Source organism: Cherax quadricarinatus, unplaced genomic scaffold (genome assembly GCF_038502225.1).
Source record: "Cherax quadricarinatus isolate ZL_2023a unplaced genomic scaffold, ASM3850222v1 Contig9, whole genome shotgun sequence".
NCBI lineage: Eukaryota > Metazoa > Arthropoda > Malacostraca > Decapoda > Parastacidae > Cherax > Cherax quadricarinatus.
Window position 1 is genome coordinate 297,501 of NW_027195035.1, and position 19,507 is coordinate 317,007.

At 47.3% G+C, this 19,507-nt stretch overlaps 1 protein-coding gene across 1 annotated transcript in view; it reads left to right on the plus strand.

The window, feature by feature from the left end:
• Positions 1–19,507, plus strand: part of LOC128701029 (protein kinase C-binding protein NELL2a) — a 112,354-nt gene that overhangs the window by 42,115 nt on the left and 50,732 nt on the right. The window contains exon 4 of the mRNA XM_070079735.1: positions 303–458. Within this exon, the coding sequence (XP_069935836.1) occupies positions 303–458 (156 nt within the window). The remainder of the gene's footprint in view (positions 1–302; positions 459–19,507) is intronic.

Sequence of the window (19,507 nt, forward strand, 5' to 3'; positions counted from 1 at the left end):
GCACCAAGCAGGGTGCCAAGCAGAGTGCCAAGATGTGAACCAAGCAGGGTGCCAAGCCTGCTTGGCACCCTGCTTGGTGCCCTGCTTGGTGCCCTGCTTGGCACTCTGCTTGGCACCCTGCTTGGTGCTCAATCGTGTTACTCTGGAGAGTGGTGACCCAAGAATCTGCTTGGACTCTCTGCAACACCACAAGCCTCTGATGGATTGATTGAATCACAAGAGGCCTAGAGCTATCATTCAACTCCTCCTGTGGTAATATGCACATATGTATATTCACATATGTATATTCTATTTATTTGCAGGGTGCATTACAGGACGTAAGGATAGTGTCAGGTGCCACGGGGTATTTGCTACAGTGCCCACAGGCTGATGCAGAGTGCCCTACCTGCGGGCAGTTCCAGGCACTCTCTGACCAGGTCAACCAGCTGCAACAGCTGGTCACACAGCTGGCTACCAGGGTATGACACAGTGTGGTTTTTGTTGTTACAGGTGGTGGTCTAGGTGGTTCTAGGTGGGGGCTGGGTGGTGCTAGGTGGGGGCTAGGTAGTTTAGCTGGGGTGAAGGTGGTTTAGTTGGGGTCTAGGTGGTTTAGTTGGGGTCTAGGTGGTTTAACCGGGGTCTAGTAGCTTAGCTGGAGTCTAGGTGATTTAGCTCGAGTCTTGGTGGTTTAGTTGGGGATCTAAGTGGTTTAGCTGGGGACTAGGTGGTTTAACTGGGGATCTAGGTGGTTTAACTGGGGACAGGCGGGGATACTCACCACTATACTACGATCCTGACAAGTTTAATAAATATATGTAATCAGAATGATACTCTTAAGCATGGTGATGATGTCAAAAGTGCAGCAATCTCCGTTCAGCTTCCAGCAATTTGTGAGAAAGAAGCCCATAACTCTTGCCTTCAAGACTTGCCTTATCACTGGCTGCCAAAATGCCGAAAAATGCTTAAAAATAAAGGTTCTGAAGATAAAGACGTACAAACTATGCTATTTGCTCTTAAGTATCTGCACACTGTAGCCAAAGCATAATAGTCTTACCATCTTATGAGCAAGAGATTGTAATAACTCACTACAATGGATACATTACAAATCTTTTCATGGAACATTGCTTCCATCAGGAAGCGGTTGCCTGACTTACATCATATTAGTGCAACCAAGAATATTGATGTCATCTGTTTGCAGGAATGTAGATTGAAAGATGGAGCACCTCCACCAAACTTGCCTGGATATGCAGCTTATAACCTAAGGTCAACCAACTGTTGTGTGATGTATGTCAGAAAGAGCTTGCCACATTCACTCCTTTCCTTGCAGAGTCGAGTTAACATGCAGTATCATGGTGTCAAAGTATATGCAGGCGATTTTTCCATAAACATTTTTAATTTCTATGCCCCAGCGAACCAGCTTCGACCTGATGCTATACTAGATCGCATCAATAGTGAACCTACCATCATTCTTGGAGATTTTAATGCCAGACATAAGAATATTGGTGGGTCTATTACAAACACCAATGGAACTAAACTAGTGAAATTGCTGAATGAGCATGATAATGTTCGAATTGTGGGCACTACTGAGCCTACTCACATATATGGTGGCATACTAGATCTGTGTCTTGGATTTAATACATCATATACGATGCATGACTCTGTCATAGTTGATGATCTTCTATCTGATCACTTCCCAAGACTAACAACTGTCAATCTTGATCACATCTCCAGCAATCAAGGAGCTAAATACAGAAGGAGGAAACTTATTCTCAAACCAGAACACAGAGACAACTTTATTAACCACTTGGATCAATGGTATAAGAATTACGAGCCCATTGGCACACAAAAATTTAATGATGATTTAATTACCACTATTGAGAGTGTTCTCACAGATCAAGTGGGCAGGAATAGGAAACAAAGACCCTCCACTATAAATAACAATAAAAACCAATGTAAATACTATAATGATCCACAGCTGCGCAATCTAACACATGCAGCAGCTAGGAGGATTGGTAAAGCATACCGTGAATGTAGAACCCCAGACCTGCTCAGAACGTTCCAAGCTGCACTAACAAATGCAAGGAATAGAAAGGAAGAACTTAGGCAACAGGAATGGGAACAGTTTGTTAGTGGATTAAATAGGTCCACCCCTTTGAGTTTGGCTTGGAAATGTATAAATAAAATAACCAGGAAAAAGACTGGCAATGTTGCTCATCCCTTTCCTCTTGAAAAAGCAAATGACCTCATAAATGACTGGTCCAAAACATCCAGGCATGAAAGCCTTCCATCTCATATTAGAAAAAATTTAGAGAGTACTTCTGAAGAAATGTTGAAACTGATTAATTTTATGAGCCAAAATATTGATGAGAGTGATTGCCTCTTTACCGAGTATGAATTAGATAATGCATTAACCAAAGGTCGATCAACTGCTCCTGGAGAGGATGGTATAACCTATGATATTCTCAGAACTCTAAGGCACGTGCCTGATAACCCTTTGTTGGCACTGTATAATCTCAGTTACATTGAGGGCGTTCTTCCTACTTCCTGGACCAATAGTCTCATTGTGCCTATCCCTAAGCCCCAACAGCCTGATACATTTAGGCCGATCTCCTTAATTAGTTGTCTTTGCAAAACTTTTGAAAGAATGATGCTTAACAGACTGTACTACAGAATCAGACATCAACTTTCCCCCTACCTCTATGGGTTCATGAAAGGTAAAAGTGTGCAGAACTGTATTTCCACCTTTCTCACTGCACACACCTCTACTAGTTTTACCACTTTTCTTTATCTAAAATCTGCATTTGATATTGCGAACAGAACCGTTATACTACATGAACTAGCCAAAATGAATATTGGTGGTAGCTTACTCTGCTGGATAATAGGATACCTGTCAAATAGAGTATCCTCTGTCCTTTACCAAGGCTTCAGAAGTGATTCTAAAGAAATGTCTTTAGGTACACCGCAGGGAGGAGTTCTTAGTCCCATGCTATTTAATATTCTGATTAATGCTCTCCTAAATGCTCTACCTGCCTCACCTAAACATATAGCTATAAGCTATGCTGATGATATCATGATCCATACAACAGGGCATAAGAAGATGAATACCATTCTTAATGAAGTTCAAGCAATTTGTAATCGACTAGGCCTCATAATATCTTCCTCTAAAACTAAGATATTAACAAGCAAACGACATCCCCCACCCATCTATTTGCAGGGTGAAATCATTAGCTACGTTAAAACTTACAGATATCTTGGTGTAGATGTACCCTTTAACAAATCCACTATACCACAACTAAACAAGAAATGTAAAGCTAGGCTAAATGCCCTCAAAGCTGTTGCTGGCTACAATCCCAACTATGGTGCAAATGTGAGAATCGTAAGAATGATGTACATAGCCTATGTTAGGTCCTTAATTGATTATGCTGCTCCCATGTTGATATTAGCTAGAGAAAGTTCCCTCCGACCCTTGGAGTTAATGCAAAATGAAGCTCTCAGGATTATTCTTGGCTGTCCCAGATCTACAAAAGTTCTTAACATGAGGAAGGAGCTTGGTATTTCTAGTATCAGTGATAGGATTGTTGAAATTAACACTGTACTCGGTATTAGAATGTTGAGAAACGAACCAGACACTGTCACAGTGAATCTTACCAAGTGTCTAGAGGTAAATACACACAGATCTAAATGGATTGTGAAAACGTGCTATTGCATTAAGTTTTATAACCTGCATGAACTGTATCACTGTAGGCAACAAGAGCATTTCACCCCTCCATGGAAGATGTGTTCATTTAATATCACATACCTACAAGTCCCTCCCAAGAAGCTCATTTTAAATCTCTTGTTAGAGCAACTGCTCAAGAAGAAATTTCTCACCTAGCTGGTAGTAACAAGTTATCACAAGTTATATACACTGATGGATCTAAACAGGAGTCTTCTGGCAGGGCTGCATCTGCTCTTGTTGCCACCTCCCTTGTTAAGAACGATAATAAATTTGTTGAGTTAGGCATAAGAATTAACAACTGGGCGTCTACACTGCAAACTGAAGTGTTTGCAATCCTAATGGCGCTAAAGCTAACCTATGACACTGAGCTTGACTCTATCATCATTACTGATTCTAAGTCATCATTGAAGGCTCTTGGCTCATATAATGACTCCAACAACATGCTCATTGGGGAAGCCAGGTATAGATACTCAAAAATTAGGGACAAAGGAATTAATGTACAATTGCTATGGCTCCCATCACACATTGGATTACTCCTTCATGATAAAGTTGATATGTTAGCCAAGAAGAGTACCCAGAAGGAGAATGTAGAATATAACTTTGGTATAACTGTGTCTAGCATTAGGAATAATATTAGGAGAGAAGTAAATAATGAAAATGATTGTTATAGGAATGCAGTTAGAAGCCTGAGTAGATCTATAACCCACTATGATAACATGAACGTAGATAAGTATGTTTATGGAGCAACTTGCAATGTGAACAGACTGACTGATGTTGTAGTGGCCAGGCTTAGGCTTGGTTACAAGTACTGACTGATGTTGTAGTGGCCAGACTTAGGCTTGGTTACAAGTACTGACTGATGTTGTAGTGGCCAGGCTTAGGCTTGGTTATAAGTACTGACTGATGTTGTAGTGGCCAGACTTAGGCTTGGTTACAAGTACTGACTGATGTTGTAGTGGCCAGGCTTAGGCTTGGTTACAAGTACTGACTGATGTTGTAGTGGCCAGACTTAGGCTTGGTTACAAGTACTGACTGATGTTGTAGTGGCCAGACTTAGGCTTGGTTACAAGTACTGACTGATGTTGTAGTGGCCAGACTTAGGCTTGGTTACAAGTACTGACTGATGTTGTAGTGGTCAGGCTTAGGCTTGGTTACAAGTACTGACTGATGTTGTAGTGGTCAGGCTTAGGCTTGGTTACAAGTACTGACTGATGTTGTAGTGGCCAGACTTAGGCTTGGTTACAAGTACTGACTGATGTTGTAGTGGCCAGACTTAGGCTTGGTTACAAGTACTGACTGATGTTGTAGTGGCCAGACTTAGGCTTGGTTACAAGTACTGACTGATGTTGTAGTGGCCAGACTTAGGCTTGGTTACAAGTACTGACTGATGTTGTAGTGGCCAGACTTAGGCTTGGTTACAAGTACTTCTGGCAGTTTGGGAGACACACAGATGATGATCAAACTAAATGTAAATTATGTGGTCAGACATATGGTCACTGTCTTGAACACTATGTGCTTAATTGTCCACTTATTGAGGAACACAGACAGACAACATAATAACCTATGTGACATGTCAACATATCTTATTAATGAAAATAAGATACCAGATATACTGAGCAAATTTCCTAAATTTGCTTGTAACAGATAAGTGAACTATAGATATGTAGATATAAATCCATATGTATTCCTGTTAACCCTTTGGGGCCTAGTTCCTAGGCCTTTTGTGTATCCATATGCTCTCGCGCTACCGTCCACAGGATGGATATGGGGTGCACAATAAACTAGCCACTTCGGTGGCAAAATCTAATCTAACTGGGGACTAGGTGGTTAAGCTGGGGATCCAGCTGGTTTAACTGGGGACAAGGTGGTTTAGCTGAGGATCTAGGTGGTTTAACTGGGATCTAGGTGGTTTAGCTGGGGATCTAGGTAGTTTAGTTGGGTGTTCTAGATGGCTTAGCTCGCTTCTAGGTGGTTTAACTAGGGATCTAGGTGGTTTAGCTGGGTTCTAGGTGGTTTAGCTGGGTTCTAGGTGGTTTAGCTGGGGGTAAAGGTGGTTTAACTGGGGTCTAGGTGGTTTAGCTGGGGATCTAGGTAGTTTAGTTGGGTGTTCTAGATGGCTTAGCTCGCTTCTAGGTGGTTTAACTAGGGATCTAGGTGGTTTAGCTGGGTTCTAGGTGGTTTAGCTGGGTTCTAGGTGGTTTAGCTGGGGGTAAAGGTGGTTTAACTGGGGTCTAGGTGGTTTAGCTGGGGTCTAGGTGGTTTAGCTGGGGTCTAGGTGGTTTAACTGGGGTCTAGGTGGTTTAATGGGGTTCTTGGTGGTTTATCTAGGGACCAGGTTGTTTAACTGAGGTTTAGGTGGTTTAACTGGGATCTAGGTGGTTTAGCTGGGATCTAGGTGGCTTATCTAAGGACCAGGTGGTTTATCTACAGGCTAGACTAAGTCTCCTTCGTGCGCTAAACCCGCATGGCAACCCCATCACTTCTGTCACAAAATATTCTGGATTATATTTAGAAATTGAAATGGATTTATCTAATGTGATTTAGAAATAGAATTTTGAGTCTTAAATCCCGTAATTATTATTTCTGAGCAATGTGACCCCTACGAGTTTACCTCTCCCAGAATGTTATAATAACAGCCAGGGGTCTTGAAGACAACCAGGGGTCTTGAAGACAGCCAGGGGTCTTGAAGACAGCCAGGGGTCTTGAAGACAGCCAGGGGTCTTGAAGACAACCAGGGGTCTTGAAGACAGCCAGGGGTCTTGAAGACAACCAGGGGTCTTGAAGACAACCAAGGGTCTTGAAGACAGCCAGGGGTCTTGAAGACAACCAGGGGTCTTGAAGACAACCAGGGGTCTTGAAGACAGCCAGGGGTCTTGAAGACAACCAGGAGTCTTGAAGACAGCCAGGGGTCTTGAAGACAACCAGGGGTCTTGAAGACAACCAGGGGTCTTGAAGACAGCCAGGGGTCTTGAAGACAACCAGGGGTCTTGAAGACAACCAGGGGTCTTGAAGACAACCTGGGGTCTTGAAGACAGCCAGGGGTCTTGAAGACAACCAGGGGTCTTGAAGACAACCAGGGGTCTTGAAGACAACCAGGGGTCTTGAAGACAACCTGGGGTCTTGAAGACAACCAGGGGTCTTGAAGACAACCTGGGGTCTTGAAGACAACCTGGGCTCTTGAAGACAACCTGGGGTCTTGAAGACAACCAGGAGTCTTGAAGACAACCAGGGGTCTTGAAGACAACCAGGGGTCTTGAAGACAACCTGGGGTCTTGAAGACAACCTGGGGTCTTGAAGACAACCAGGGGTCTTGAAGACAACCAGGGGTCTTGAAGACAACCTAAGGTCTTGAAGACAACCAGGGGTCTTGAAGACAACCAGGGGTCTTGAAGACAACCTGGGGTCTTGAAGACAACCAGGGGTCTTGAAGACAACCTGGGGTCTTGAAGACAACCAGGGGTCTTGAAGACAACCAGGGGTCTTGAAGACAACCAGGGGTCTTGAAGACAACCAGAGGTCTTGAAGACAACCAGGGGTCTTGAAGACAACCAGAGGTCTTGAAGACAACCAGAGGTCTTGAAGACAACCAGGGGTCTTGAAGACAACCAGGGGTCTTGAAGACAACCAGGGGTCTTGAAGACAACCAGGGGTCTTGAAGACAACCAGGGGTCTTGAAGACAACCAGGGGTCTTGAAGACAACCAGGGGTCTTGAAGACAACCAGAGGTCTTGAAGACAACCAGGGGTCTTGAAGACAACCAGAGGTCTTGAAGACAACCAGAGGTCTTGAAGACAACCAGGGGTCTTGAAGACAACCAGGGGTCTTGAAGACAACCAGAGGTCTTGAAGACAACCAGAGGTCTTGAAGACAACCAGGGGTCTTGAAGACAACCAGGGGTCTTGAAGACAACCAGGGGTCTTGAAGACAACCAGGGGTCTTGAAGACAACCAGGGGTCTTGAAGACAACCAGGGGTCTTGAAGACAACCAGGGGTCTTGAAGACAACCAGGGGTCTTGAAGACAACCAGGGGTCTTGAAGACAACCAGGGGTCTTGAAGACAACCAGGGGTCTTGAAGACAACCAGGGGTCTTGAAGACAGCCAGGGGTCTTGAAGACAACCAGAGGTCTTGAAGACAACCAGAGGTCTTGAAGACAACCAGGGGTCTTGAAGACAACCAGGGGTCTTGAAGACAACCAGGGGTCTTGAAGACAACCAGGGGTCTTGAAGACAACCAGGGGTCTTGAAGACAACCAGGGGTCTTGAAGACAACCAGAGGTCTTGAAGACAGCCAGGGGTCTTGAAGACAACCAGAGGTCTTGAAGACAACCAGAGGTCTTGAAGACAACCAGGGGTCTTGAAGACAACCAGGGGTCTTGAAGACAGCCAGGGGTCTTGAAGACAACCAGAGGTCTTGAAGACAACCTGGGGTCTTGAAGACAACCAGAGGTCTTGAAGACAACCAGGGGTCTTGAAGACAACCAGAGGTCTTGAAGACAACCAGGGGTCTTGAAGACAACCAGGGGTCTTGAAGACAACCAGAGGTCTTGAAGACAACCAGGGGTCTTGAAGACAACCAGGGGTCTTGAAGACAACCAGAGGTCTTGAAGACAACCAGAGGTCTTGAAGACAACCAGGGGTCTTGAAGACAACCAGGGGTCTTGAAGACAACCTGGGGTCTTGAAGACAGCCAGGGGTCTTGAAGACAACCAGAGGTCTTGAAGACAACCAGAGGTCTTCAAGACAACCAGGGGTCTTGAAGACAACCAGGGGTCTTGAAGACAGCCAGGGGTCTTGAAGACAACCAGAGGTCTTGAAGACAACCTGGGGTCTTGAAGACAACCAGAGGTCTTGAAGACAACCAGGGGTCTTGAAGACAACCAGAGGTCTTGAAGACAACCAGAGGTCTTGAAGACAACCAGGGGTCTTGAAGACAACCAGAGGTCTTGAAGACAACCAGAGGTCTTGAAGACAACCAGGGGTCTTGAAGACAACCAGGGGTCTTGAAGACAACCAGGGGTCTTGAAGACAACCAGAGGTCTTGAAGACAACCAGGGGTCTTGAAGACAACCAGGGGTCTTGAAGACAACCAGGGGTCTTGAAGACAACCAGGGGTCTTGAAGACAACCAGGGGTCTTGAAGACAACCAGGGTCTTGAAGACAACCAGGGGTCTTGAAGACAACCAGAGGTCTTGAAGACAACCAGGGGTCTTGAAGACAACCAGAGGTCTTGAAGACAACCAGGGGTCTTGAAGACAACCAGGGGTCTTGAAGACAACCAGAGGTCTTGAAGACAACCAGGGGTCTTGAAGACAACCAGAGGTCTTGAAGACAACCAGGGGTCTTGAAGACAACCAGGGGTCTTGAAGACAACCAGAGGTCTTGAAGACAACCTGGGGTCTTGAAGACAACCAGGGGTCTTGAAGACAACCAGGGGTCTTGAAGACAACCAGAGGTCTTGAAGACAACCAGGGGTCTTGAAGACAACCAGGGGTCTTGAAGACAACCAGGGGTCTTGAAGACAACCAGGGGTCTTGAAGACAACCAGGGGTCTTGAAGACAACCAGGGGTCTTGAAGACAACCAGGGGTCTTGAAGACAACCAGCGCTCTTGAAGACAACCAGGGGTCTTGAAGACAGCCAGGGGTCTTGAAGACAGCCAGGGGTCTTGAAGACAACCAGGGGTCTTGAAGACAACCAGGGGTCTTGAAGACAGCCAGGGGTCTTGAAGACAGCCAGGGGTCTTGAAGACAACCAGGAGTCTTGAAGACAACCAGGGGTCTTGAAGACAACCAGGGGTCTTGAAGACAACCAGGGGTCTTGAAGACAGCCAGGGGTCTTGAAGACAACCAGGGGTCTTGAAGACAACCTGGGGTCTTGAAGACAACCAGGGGTCTTGAAGACAACCAGGGGTCTTGAAGACAACCAGGAGTCTTGAAGACAACCAGGGGTCTTGAAGACAACCTGGGGTCTTGAAGACAACCAGGGGTCTTGAAGACAACCTGGGGTCTTGAAGACAACCAGGGGTCTTGAAGACAACCTGGGGTCTTGAAGACAACCAGGGGTCTTGAAGACAACCAGGGGTCTTGAAGACAACCAGGGGTCTTGAAGACAACCAGGGGTCTTGAAGACAACCAGGGGTCTTGAAGACAACCAGGGGTCTTGAAGACAACCAGGGGTCTTGAAGACAACCTGGGGTCTTGAAGACAACCAGGGGTCTTGAAGACAACCAGGGGTCTTGAAGACAACCTGGGGTCTTGAAGACAACCTGGGGTCTTGAAGACAACCAGGGGTCTTGAAGACAACCAGGGGTCTTGAAGACAACCAGGGGACATGACAACCTGGGGTCTTGAAGACAACCAAGGGTTTTGAAGACAGCCAGGGGTCTTGAAGACAACCAAGGGTCTTGAAGACAACCAGGGGTCTTGAAGACAACCTGGGGTCTTGAAGACAACCTGGGGTCTTGAAGACAACCAGGGGTTTTGAAGACAACCAGGGGTCTTGAAGACAACCAGGGGTCTTGAAGACAACCAGGGGTCTTGAAGACAACCTGGGGTCTTGAAGACATCCTGGGGTCTTGAAGACAACCAGGGGTCTTGAAGACAACCTGGGGTCTTGAAGACAACCAGGGGTCTTCAAGACAACCAGGGGTCTTGAAGACAACCAGGGGTCTTGAAGACAACCAGGAGTCTTTAAGACAACCAGGGGTCTTGAAGACAACCAGGGGTCTTGAAGATAACCAGGGGTCTTGAAGACAGCCAGGGGTCTTGAAGACAACCAGAGGTCTTGAAGACAACCAGGGGTCTTGAAGACAACCAGGGGTCTTGAAGACAACCAGGGGTCTTGAAGACAACCAAGGGTCTTGAAGACAACCAGGGGTCTTGAAGACAACCTGGGGTCTTGAAGACAACCTGGGGTCTTGAAGACAACCAGGGGTCTTGAAGACAACCAGGGGTCTTGAAGACAACCAGGGGTCTTGAAGACAACCAGGGGTCTTGAAGACAACCAGGGGTCTTGAAGACAGCCAGGGGTCTTGAAGACAACCAGGGGTCTTGAAGACAACCAGGGGTCTTGAAGACAACCAGGGGTCTTGAAGACAACCAGGGGTCTTGAAGACAACCAGGGGTCTTGAAGATAACCAGGGGTCTTGAAAACAACCAGGGGTCTTGAAGACAACCAGGGATCTTGAAGACAACCAGGGGTCTTGACAACCAGGGGTCTTGAAGACAACCACTGGTCTTGAAGACAACCATGGGTCTTGAAGACAACCAGCGGGTCTTGAAGACAACCAGGGGTCTTGAAGACAACCAGGGGTCTTGAAGACAACCAAGGGTCTTAAAGACAACCAGGGGTCTTGAAGACAACCAGGGGTCTTGAAGACAACCTGGGGTCTTGAAGACAACCAAGGGTCTTGAAGACAACCAGAGGTCTTGAAGACAACCAGGACTCTTGAAGACAGCCAGGGGTCTTGAAGACAGCCAGGGGTCTTGAAGACAGCCAAGGGTCTTGAAGACAACCAGGAGTCTTGAAGACAACCAGGGGTCTTGAAGACAGCCAGGGGTCTTGAAGACAACCAGGGGTCTTGAAGACAGCCACGGGTCTTGAAGACAGCCAGGGGTCTTGAAGACAACCAGGGGTCTTGAAGACAGCCAGGAGTCTTGAAGAAAACCAGGGGGCTTGAAGACAACCAGGGGTCTTGAAGACAACCAGGGGTCTTGAAGACAACCAGGGGTCTTGAAGACAACCAGGGGTCTTAAAGACAACCAGGGGTCTTGAAGACAACTAGGGGTCTTGAAGACAACCAGGGGTCTTGAAGACAGCCAGGAGTCTTGAAGACAGCCAGGGGTCTTTAAGATAGCCAGGGGTCTTGAAGACAACCAGGGGTCTCGAAGACAGCCAGGAGTCTTGAAGACAGCCAGGGGTCTTGAAGACAGCCAGGGGTCTTGAAGACAGCCAGGGGTCTTGAAGACAACCAGGGGTCTTGAAGACAGCCAGGAGTCTTGAAGACAACCAGGGGTCTTGAAGACAACCAAGGGTCTTGAAGACAACCAGGGGTCTTGAAGACAACCAGGGGTCTTGAAGACAACCAGGGGTCTTAAAGACAACCAGGGGTCTTGAAGACAACCAGGGGTCTTGAAAACAACCAGGGGTCTTGAAGACAGCCAGGGGTCTTGAAGACAGCCATGGGTCTTGACGACAACCAGGGGTCTTGAAAACAACAAGGGGTCTTGAAGAAAGCCATGGGTCTTGAAGACAGCCAGGGGTCTTGAAGACAACCAGGGGTCTTGAAGACAACCAGGGGTCTTGAAGACAACCAGGGGTCTTGAAGACAGCCTGGTGTCTTGAAGACAACCAGGGGTCTTGAAGACAGCCAGGAGTCTTGAAGACAACCAGAGGTCTTGAAGACAACCAATGGTCTTGAAGACAACCAGGGGTCTTGAACATAACCAGGGGTCTTGAAGACAACCAGGGGTCTTGAAGACAACCAGGGGTCTTAAAGACAACCAGGGGTCTTGAAGACAACCAGGGGTCTTGAAGACAACCAGGGGTCTTGAAGACAGCCAGGAGTCTTGAAGACAGCCAGGGGTCTTGAAGACAGCCAGGGGTCTTGAAGACAACCAGGGGTTTTGAAGACAACCAGGGGTCTTGAAGACAACCAGGAGTCTTGAAGACAGCTAGGGGTCTTGAAGACAACCAGGAGTCTTGAAGACAACCAGGGGTCTTGAAGACAACCAGGAGTCTTGAAGACAACCAGGGGTCTTGAAGACAACCAGTGGTCTTGAAGACAACCAGGGGTCTTGAAGACAACCAGGAGTCTTGAAGACAACCAGGGGTCTTGAAGACAACCACGAGTCTTGAAGACAGCCAGGGGTCTTGAAGACAACCAAGGGTCTTGAAGAAAACCAGGGGTCTTGAAGACAAGCAGGGGTCTTGAAAACAACCAGGGGTCTTGAAGACAACCAAGGGTCTTGAAGACAACCAGGGGTCTTGAAGACAACCAGGGGTCTTGAAGACAACCAGGGGTCTTGAAGACAACCATGGGTCTTGAAGACAACCAGGGGTCTTGAAGACAACCAGGGGTCTTGAAGAAAACCAGGGATCTTGAAGACAACCAGGGGTCTTGAAGACAACCAGGGATCTTGAAGACAACCAGGGGTCTTGAAGACAACCAGGGGTCTTGAAGACAGCCAGGGGTCTTGAAGACAGCCAGGGGTCTTGAAGACAACCAGGGGTCTTGAAGACAGCCATGGGTCTTGAAGACAACCAGGGGTCTTGAAGACAACCAGGGGTCTTGAAGACAACCAGGGGTCTTGACGACAACCAGGGGTCTTGAAAACAACCAGGGGTCTTGAAGACAGCCAGGGGTCTTGAAGACAGCAAGGGGTCTTGAAGACAACCAGGGGTCTTGACGACAACCGGGGGTCTTGAAGACAACCTGGGGTCTTGAAAACAACAAGGGGTCTTGAAGACAGCCAAGGGTCTTGAAGACAGCCAGGGGTCTTGAAGACAACCAGGGGTCTTGAAGACAGCCAGGGGTCTTGAAGACAACCAGGGGTCTTGAAGACAACCAGGGGTCTTGAAGACAACCAGGGGTCTTGAAGACAACCAGAGGTCTTGAAAACAGCCAGGAGTTTTGTAAACAAGCAGGGGATCTTGACAGCGAGGGGGTCTTGACAGCCAGAGGGGTCTTAACAGCCAAGGGACCTTGACAGCCAGGGGGTTTAAACAGCCAGGAGGTCTTGACAGTCAGGGGGTTTTGACAGCCAGGGGGTGTAGACAGCTAGGGGGGTCTTGATAGCCAGGTGGTCAAGACAACCAGGGATCTTGAAGACAGCCAGGAGTCTTGAAGACAACCAAGGGGGTCTTGACAGCCAGAAGGGTCTTGACAGTCAAAGGGTGTTGACAGCCAGGAGGTTTTGACAGCCAGGGGGTGTTGACAGCCAGAAGGGTCTTGACAGTCAAAGGGTGTTGACAGCCAGGGGGTTTTGACAGCCAGGGGGTGTTGACAGCCAGGGGATGTTGACAGTCAGGGGGTGTTGACAGCCAAGGGGTCTTGACAGCTACGGGGGTCTTGACAGCTACTGGGGTCTTGACAGCTACGGGGGTCTTGACAGCCCGGGGGTCTTGACAGCCAGGGGGTCTTGACAGCCAGGGGGTCTTGACAGCCAGAGGGTCTTGACAGCCAGGGGGTCTTGACAGCCAGGGGATCATGACAGCCAGGAGGTCTTGACAACCAGGGGGTCTTGACAGCCATGGGGTCTTTACAGCCAAAGGGGTCTTGACAACAAGGGGGTCTTGACAGCCAAGGGTTCTTGACAGCCAGAGTGTCTTGACAGCCAGGGGGTCTTGACAGCCAGGGGGATTTTGACACCCAGGGGGTCTTGACAGCTAGAGGGTCTTGACAGCAAGGGGGTCTTGACAGCCAGAGGATCTTGACAGCCAGAGGGTCTTGACAGCCAGTGGGTGTTGACGGCCAGGGAGTCTTGACTGCAAGGGGGTCTTGACAACCAGGGGGTCTTGACAGCCATGGGGTCTTTACAGCCAGGGGGGTCTTGACAACAAGGGGGTCTTGACAGCCAAGGGGTCTTGACAGCCAGAGTGTCTTGACAGCCAGGGGGTCTTGACAGCCAGGGGGATTTTGACACCCAGGGGGTCTTGACAGCCAGAGGGTCTTGACAGCCAGGGGGTCTTGACAGCCAGGGGGTCTTGACAGCCAGGGGGTATTGACAGTCAGTGGGTGTTGACGGCCAGGGAGTCTTGACTGCAAGGGGGTCTTGACAACCAGGGGGCGTTGATAGCCAGTGTGCCTTGACAGCCAGAGGGTGTTGACAGCCAGGGGTCTTGACAGCCAGAAGGTGTTGACAGCCAGGGGGTGTTAACAGCCAGGGGGTGTTGACAGCCAGGGGGTGTTGACAGCCAGGGGGTGTTGACAGCCAGGGGGTGTTGACAGCCAGAGGGTCTCGACAGCCAGGGGGTGTTGACAGCCAGGGGGTGTTGACAGACAGGGGGTGTTGACAGCCAGGGGGTGATGACAGCCAAGGGGTGCTGACAGCCAGGGGTGTTGACAGCCAGGGGGTGTTGACAGCCAGGGGGTGTTGACAGCCAGGGGATGTTGACAGCCAGGGGGTGTTAGACAGCCAAGGGGTATTGACAGCCAGGGGGTGTTGACAGCCAGAGGGTGTTGACAGCAGAGGGTGTTGACAGCCAGGGGGTGTTGACAGCCAGGGGTGTTGACAGCCAGGGGGTGTTGACAGTCAGGGGGTGTTGACAGCCAGGGGGTGTTGACAGCAAGGGGGTGTTGACAGCAATGGGGGTGTTGACAGCCAGGGGGTGTTGACAGCCATGGGGTGTTGACAGCCAGGGGGTGTTGACAGCCAGGGGATGTTGACAGCCAGGGGTGTTGACAGCCAGGGGGTGTTCACAGCCAGAGGGTGTTGGCTGCCAGGGGGTGTTGACAGCCAAGGGGTGCTGACAGCCAGAGGGTGTTGACAGCCAGTGGGTCTTGATAGCCAGAGGGTGTTGACAGCCAGGGGGGTGTTGACAGCCAGAGGGTGTTGACAGCCAGGGGTGTTGACAGCCAGGGGGTGTTGACAGCCGGGGTGTTGACAGCCAGGGGTGTTGACAGCCAGGGGGTGTTGACAGCCAGGAGGTGTTGACAGCCAGGAGGGTGTTGACAGCCAGGGGTGTTGACAGCCAGGGGGTATTGACAGGCAGGAGTGTTGACAGCCAGGGGGTGTTGACAGCCAGGGGTGTTGAAAGCCGGGGGGTGTTGACAGCCAGGAGGTGTTGACAGCCGGAGGGTGTTGACAGCCAGGAGTGTTGACAGCCAGGGGGTGTTGAAAGCCGGAGGGTGTTGACAGCCAGGGGGTGTTGACAGCCAGGGGGTGTTGACAGCCAGTTGGTGTTGACAGCCAGAGGTGTTGACAGCCAGAGGTGTTGACAGCCAGGGGGTGTTGACAGCCAGGGGGTGTTGACAGCCAGGGGTGTTGACAGCCAGAGGTGTTGACAGCCAGAGGGTGTTGACAGCCAGGGGTTTTGACAGCCAGAGGTGTTGACAGCCAGGGGGTGTTGACAGCCAGGGGGTGTTGACAGCCAGGGGGTGTTGACAGCCAGGGGGTGTTGACAGCCAGGGGTGTTGACAGCCAGGGGGTGTTGACAGCCAGGGGGTGTTGACAGCCAGTGGTGTTGACAGCCAGGGGTGCTGACAGCCAGGGGTGCTGACAGCCAGGGGTGTTGACAGCCAGGGGTGCTGACAGCCAGGGGTGCTGACAGCCAGGGGTGCTGACAGCCAGGGGTGCTGACAGCCAGGGGTGTTGACAGCTAGGGGGTGTTGACAGCCAGAGGTGTTGACAGCCAGGGGTGTTGACAGCCAGGGGTGTTGACAGCCAGGGGTGTTGACAGCTAGGGGTGTTGACAGCCAGAGGTGTTGACAGCCAGAGGTGTTGACAGCCAGGGGTGTTGACAGTCAGGGGTGTTGACAGCAAAGGGTGTTGACAGCCAGGGGGTGTTGACAGCCAGAGGTGTTGACAGCCAGGGATGCTGACAGCCAGGGGTGCTGACAGCCAGGGGTGCTGACAGCCAGGGGTGCTGACAGCCAGGAGTGTTGACAGCCAGGGGTGCTGACAGTCAGGGGTGCTGACAGCCAGGAGTGTTGACACCCAGGGGTGCTGACAGCCAGGGGTTCTGACAGCCAGGGGTGCTGACAGCCAGGGGTGCTGACAGCCAGTGGTGCTGACAGCCAGGAGTGTTGACAGCCAGGGGTGCTGACAGCCTGGGGTGCTGACAGCCATGGGTGCTGACAGCCAGGAGTGTTGACAGCCAGAGGTGTTGACAGCCAGGAGTGTTGACAGCCAGGAGTGTTGACAGCCAGGGGTGTTGACAGCCAGGGGTGCTGACAGCCAGGGGTGTTGACAGCCAGGGGTGCTGACAGCCAGGGGTGTTGACAGCCAGGGGTGCTGACAGCCAGGGGTGCTGACAGCCAGGGGTGCTGACAGCCAGGGGTGCTGACAGCCAGGGGTGCTGACAGCCAGGGGTGCTGACAGCCAGGGGGTGTTGACAGCCAGGGGTGCTGACAGCCAGGGGTGCTGACAGCCAGGGGTGCTGACAGCCAGGGGTGCTGACAGCCAGGGGTGCTGACAGCCAGGGGTGCTGACAGCCAGAACTTCAAGATAATATATTAATATTTTTATCTTGTGTTATCTTATTTAAATATTTTTATAATTTTTGTTATCTTAGGTCTTATCTCTAAGTTACAGCATCTTATCTTACGTTATCTTAGGTTATCTTAGGTCATTTTATGCTAACTTAGGTATGTGCTAGGCTATTTTAGGTTATCTTAGGTCTTATCTCTAAGTTACAGCATCTTATCTTACGTTATCTTACGTTATCTTAGGTTATCTTAGGTCATTTTGTGCTAACTTAGGTATGTGCTAGGCTATTTTAGCTTATCTTAGGTCTTATTATGTTATCGTAGGCTAGTTTATATTATCTCACTTTATGTTATCTTAGGTTATCTTTTGTTATCCTAATTTATCATGTTATCTTAGGGTATCATATGTTATATTAAGCTATCTTGTGTTATCTTAGGCTATCTTGTCTTAGGTAAGTTATCTTGTGTTATCCCCAGGTTATCATACATGGGGTTATCTTTATAACAGCTGGTGTTATCATGTTATATAACATCTGGTGTTATCTTGTGTTATATAACATCTGGTGTTATCTTGTGTTATATAACATCTGGTGTTATCTTGTGTTATATAGCATCTGGTGTTATCATGTGTTATATAACAGCTGGTGTTATCTTGTGTTATATAACATCTGGTGTTATCTTGTGTCATATAACATCTGGTGTTATCATGTGTTATATAACACCTGGTGTTATCATGTGTTATATAACATCTGGTGTTATCTTGTGTTATATAACATCTGGTGTTATCATGTGTTATATAACACCTGGTGTTATCATGTGTTATATAACATCTGGTGTTATCATGTGTTATATAACATCTGGTGTTATCATGTGTTATATAACACCTGGTGTTATCTTGTGTTATATAACATCTGGTGTTATCATGTGTTATATAACACCTGGTGTTATCATGTGTTATATAACATCTGGTGTTATCATGTGTTATATAACATCTGGTGTTATCTTGTGTTATATAACATCTGGTGTTATGTGTTATATAACATCTGGTGTTATCATGTGTTATATAACATCTGGTGTTATCATGTGTTATATAACATCTGGTGTTATCTTGTGTTATATAACATCTGGTGTTATCATGTGTTATATAGCATCTGGTGTTATCTTGTGTTATATAACATCTGGTGTTATCATGTGTTATATAACATCTGGTGTTATCATGTGTTATATAACATCTGGTGTTATCATGTGTTATATAACATCTGGTGTTATCTTGTGTTATATAACATCTGGTGTTATCATGTGTTATATAGCATCTGGTGTTATCTTGTGTTATATAACATCTGGTGTTATCTTGTGTTATATAACATCTGGTGTTATCATGTGTTATATAACATCTGGTGTTATCATGTGTTATATAACATCTGGTGTTATCATGTGTTATATAACATCTGGTGTTATCATGTGTTATATAACATCTGGTGTTATCATGTGTTATATAACATCTGGTGTTATGTGTTATATAACATCTGGTGTTATGTGTTATATAACATCTGGTGTTATCATGTGTTATATAACATCTGGTGTTATCATGTGTTATATAACATCTGGTGTTATCATGTGTTATATAACATCTGGTGTTATGTGTTATATAACATCTGGTGTTATGTGTTATATAACATCTGGTGTTATGTGTTATATAACATCTGGTGTTATCATGTGTTATATAACATCTGGTGTTATCATGTGTTATATAACATCTGGTGTTATCATGTGTTATATAACATCTGGTGTTATGTGTTATATAACATCTGGTGTTATCATGTGTTATATAACATCTGGTGTTATCATGTGTTATATAACATCTGGTGTTATCATGTGTTATATAACATCTGGTGTTATGTGTTATATAACATCTGGTGTTATCATGTGTTATATAACATCTGGTGTTATCTTGTGTTATATAACATCTGGTGTTATGTGTTATATAACATCTGGTGTTATGTGTTATATAACATCTGGTGTTATGTGTTATATAACATCTGGTGTTATCATGTGTTATATAACATCTGGTGTTATCATGTGTTATATAACATCTGGTGTTATCATGTGTTATATAACATCTGGTGTTATGTGTTATATAACATCTGGTGTTATCTTGTGTTATATAACATCTGGTGTTATCTTGTGTTATATAACATCTGGTGTTATGTGTTATATAACATCTGGTGTTATCATGTGTTATATAACATCTGGTGTTATCATGTGTTAAATAACATCTGGTGTTATCTTGTGTTATATAACATCTGGTGTTATGTGTTATATAACATCTGGTGTTATGTGTTATATAACATCTGGTGTTATCATGTGTTATATAACATCTGGTGTTATCATGTGTTATATAACATCTGGTGTTATGTGTTATATAACATCTGGTGTTATCATGTGTTATATAACATCTGGTGTTATCTTGTGTTATATAACATCTGGTGTTATGTGTTATATAACATCTGGTGTTATCATGTGTTATATAACATCTGGTGTTATCATGTGTTATATAACATCTGGTGTTATCAAGTGTTATATAACATCTGGTGTTATCATGTGTTATATAACATCTGGTGTTATGTGTTATATAACATCTGGTGTTATCATGTGTTATATAA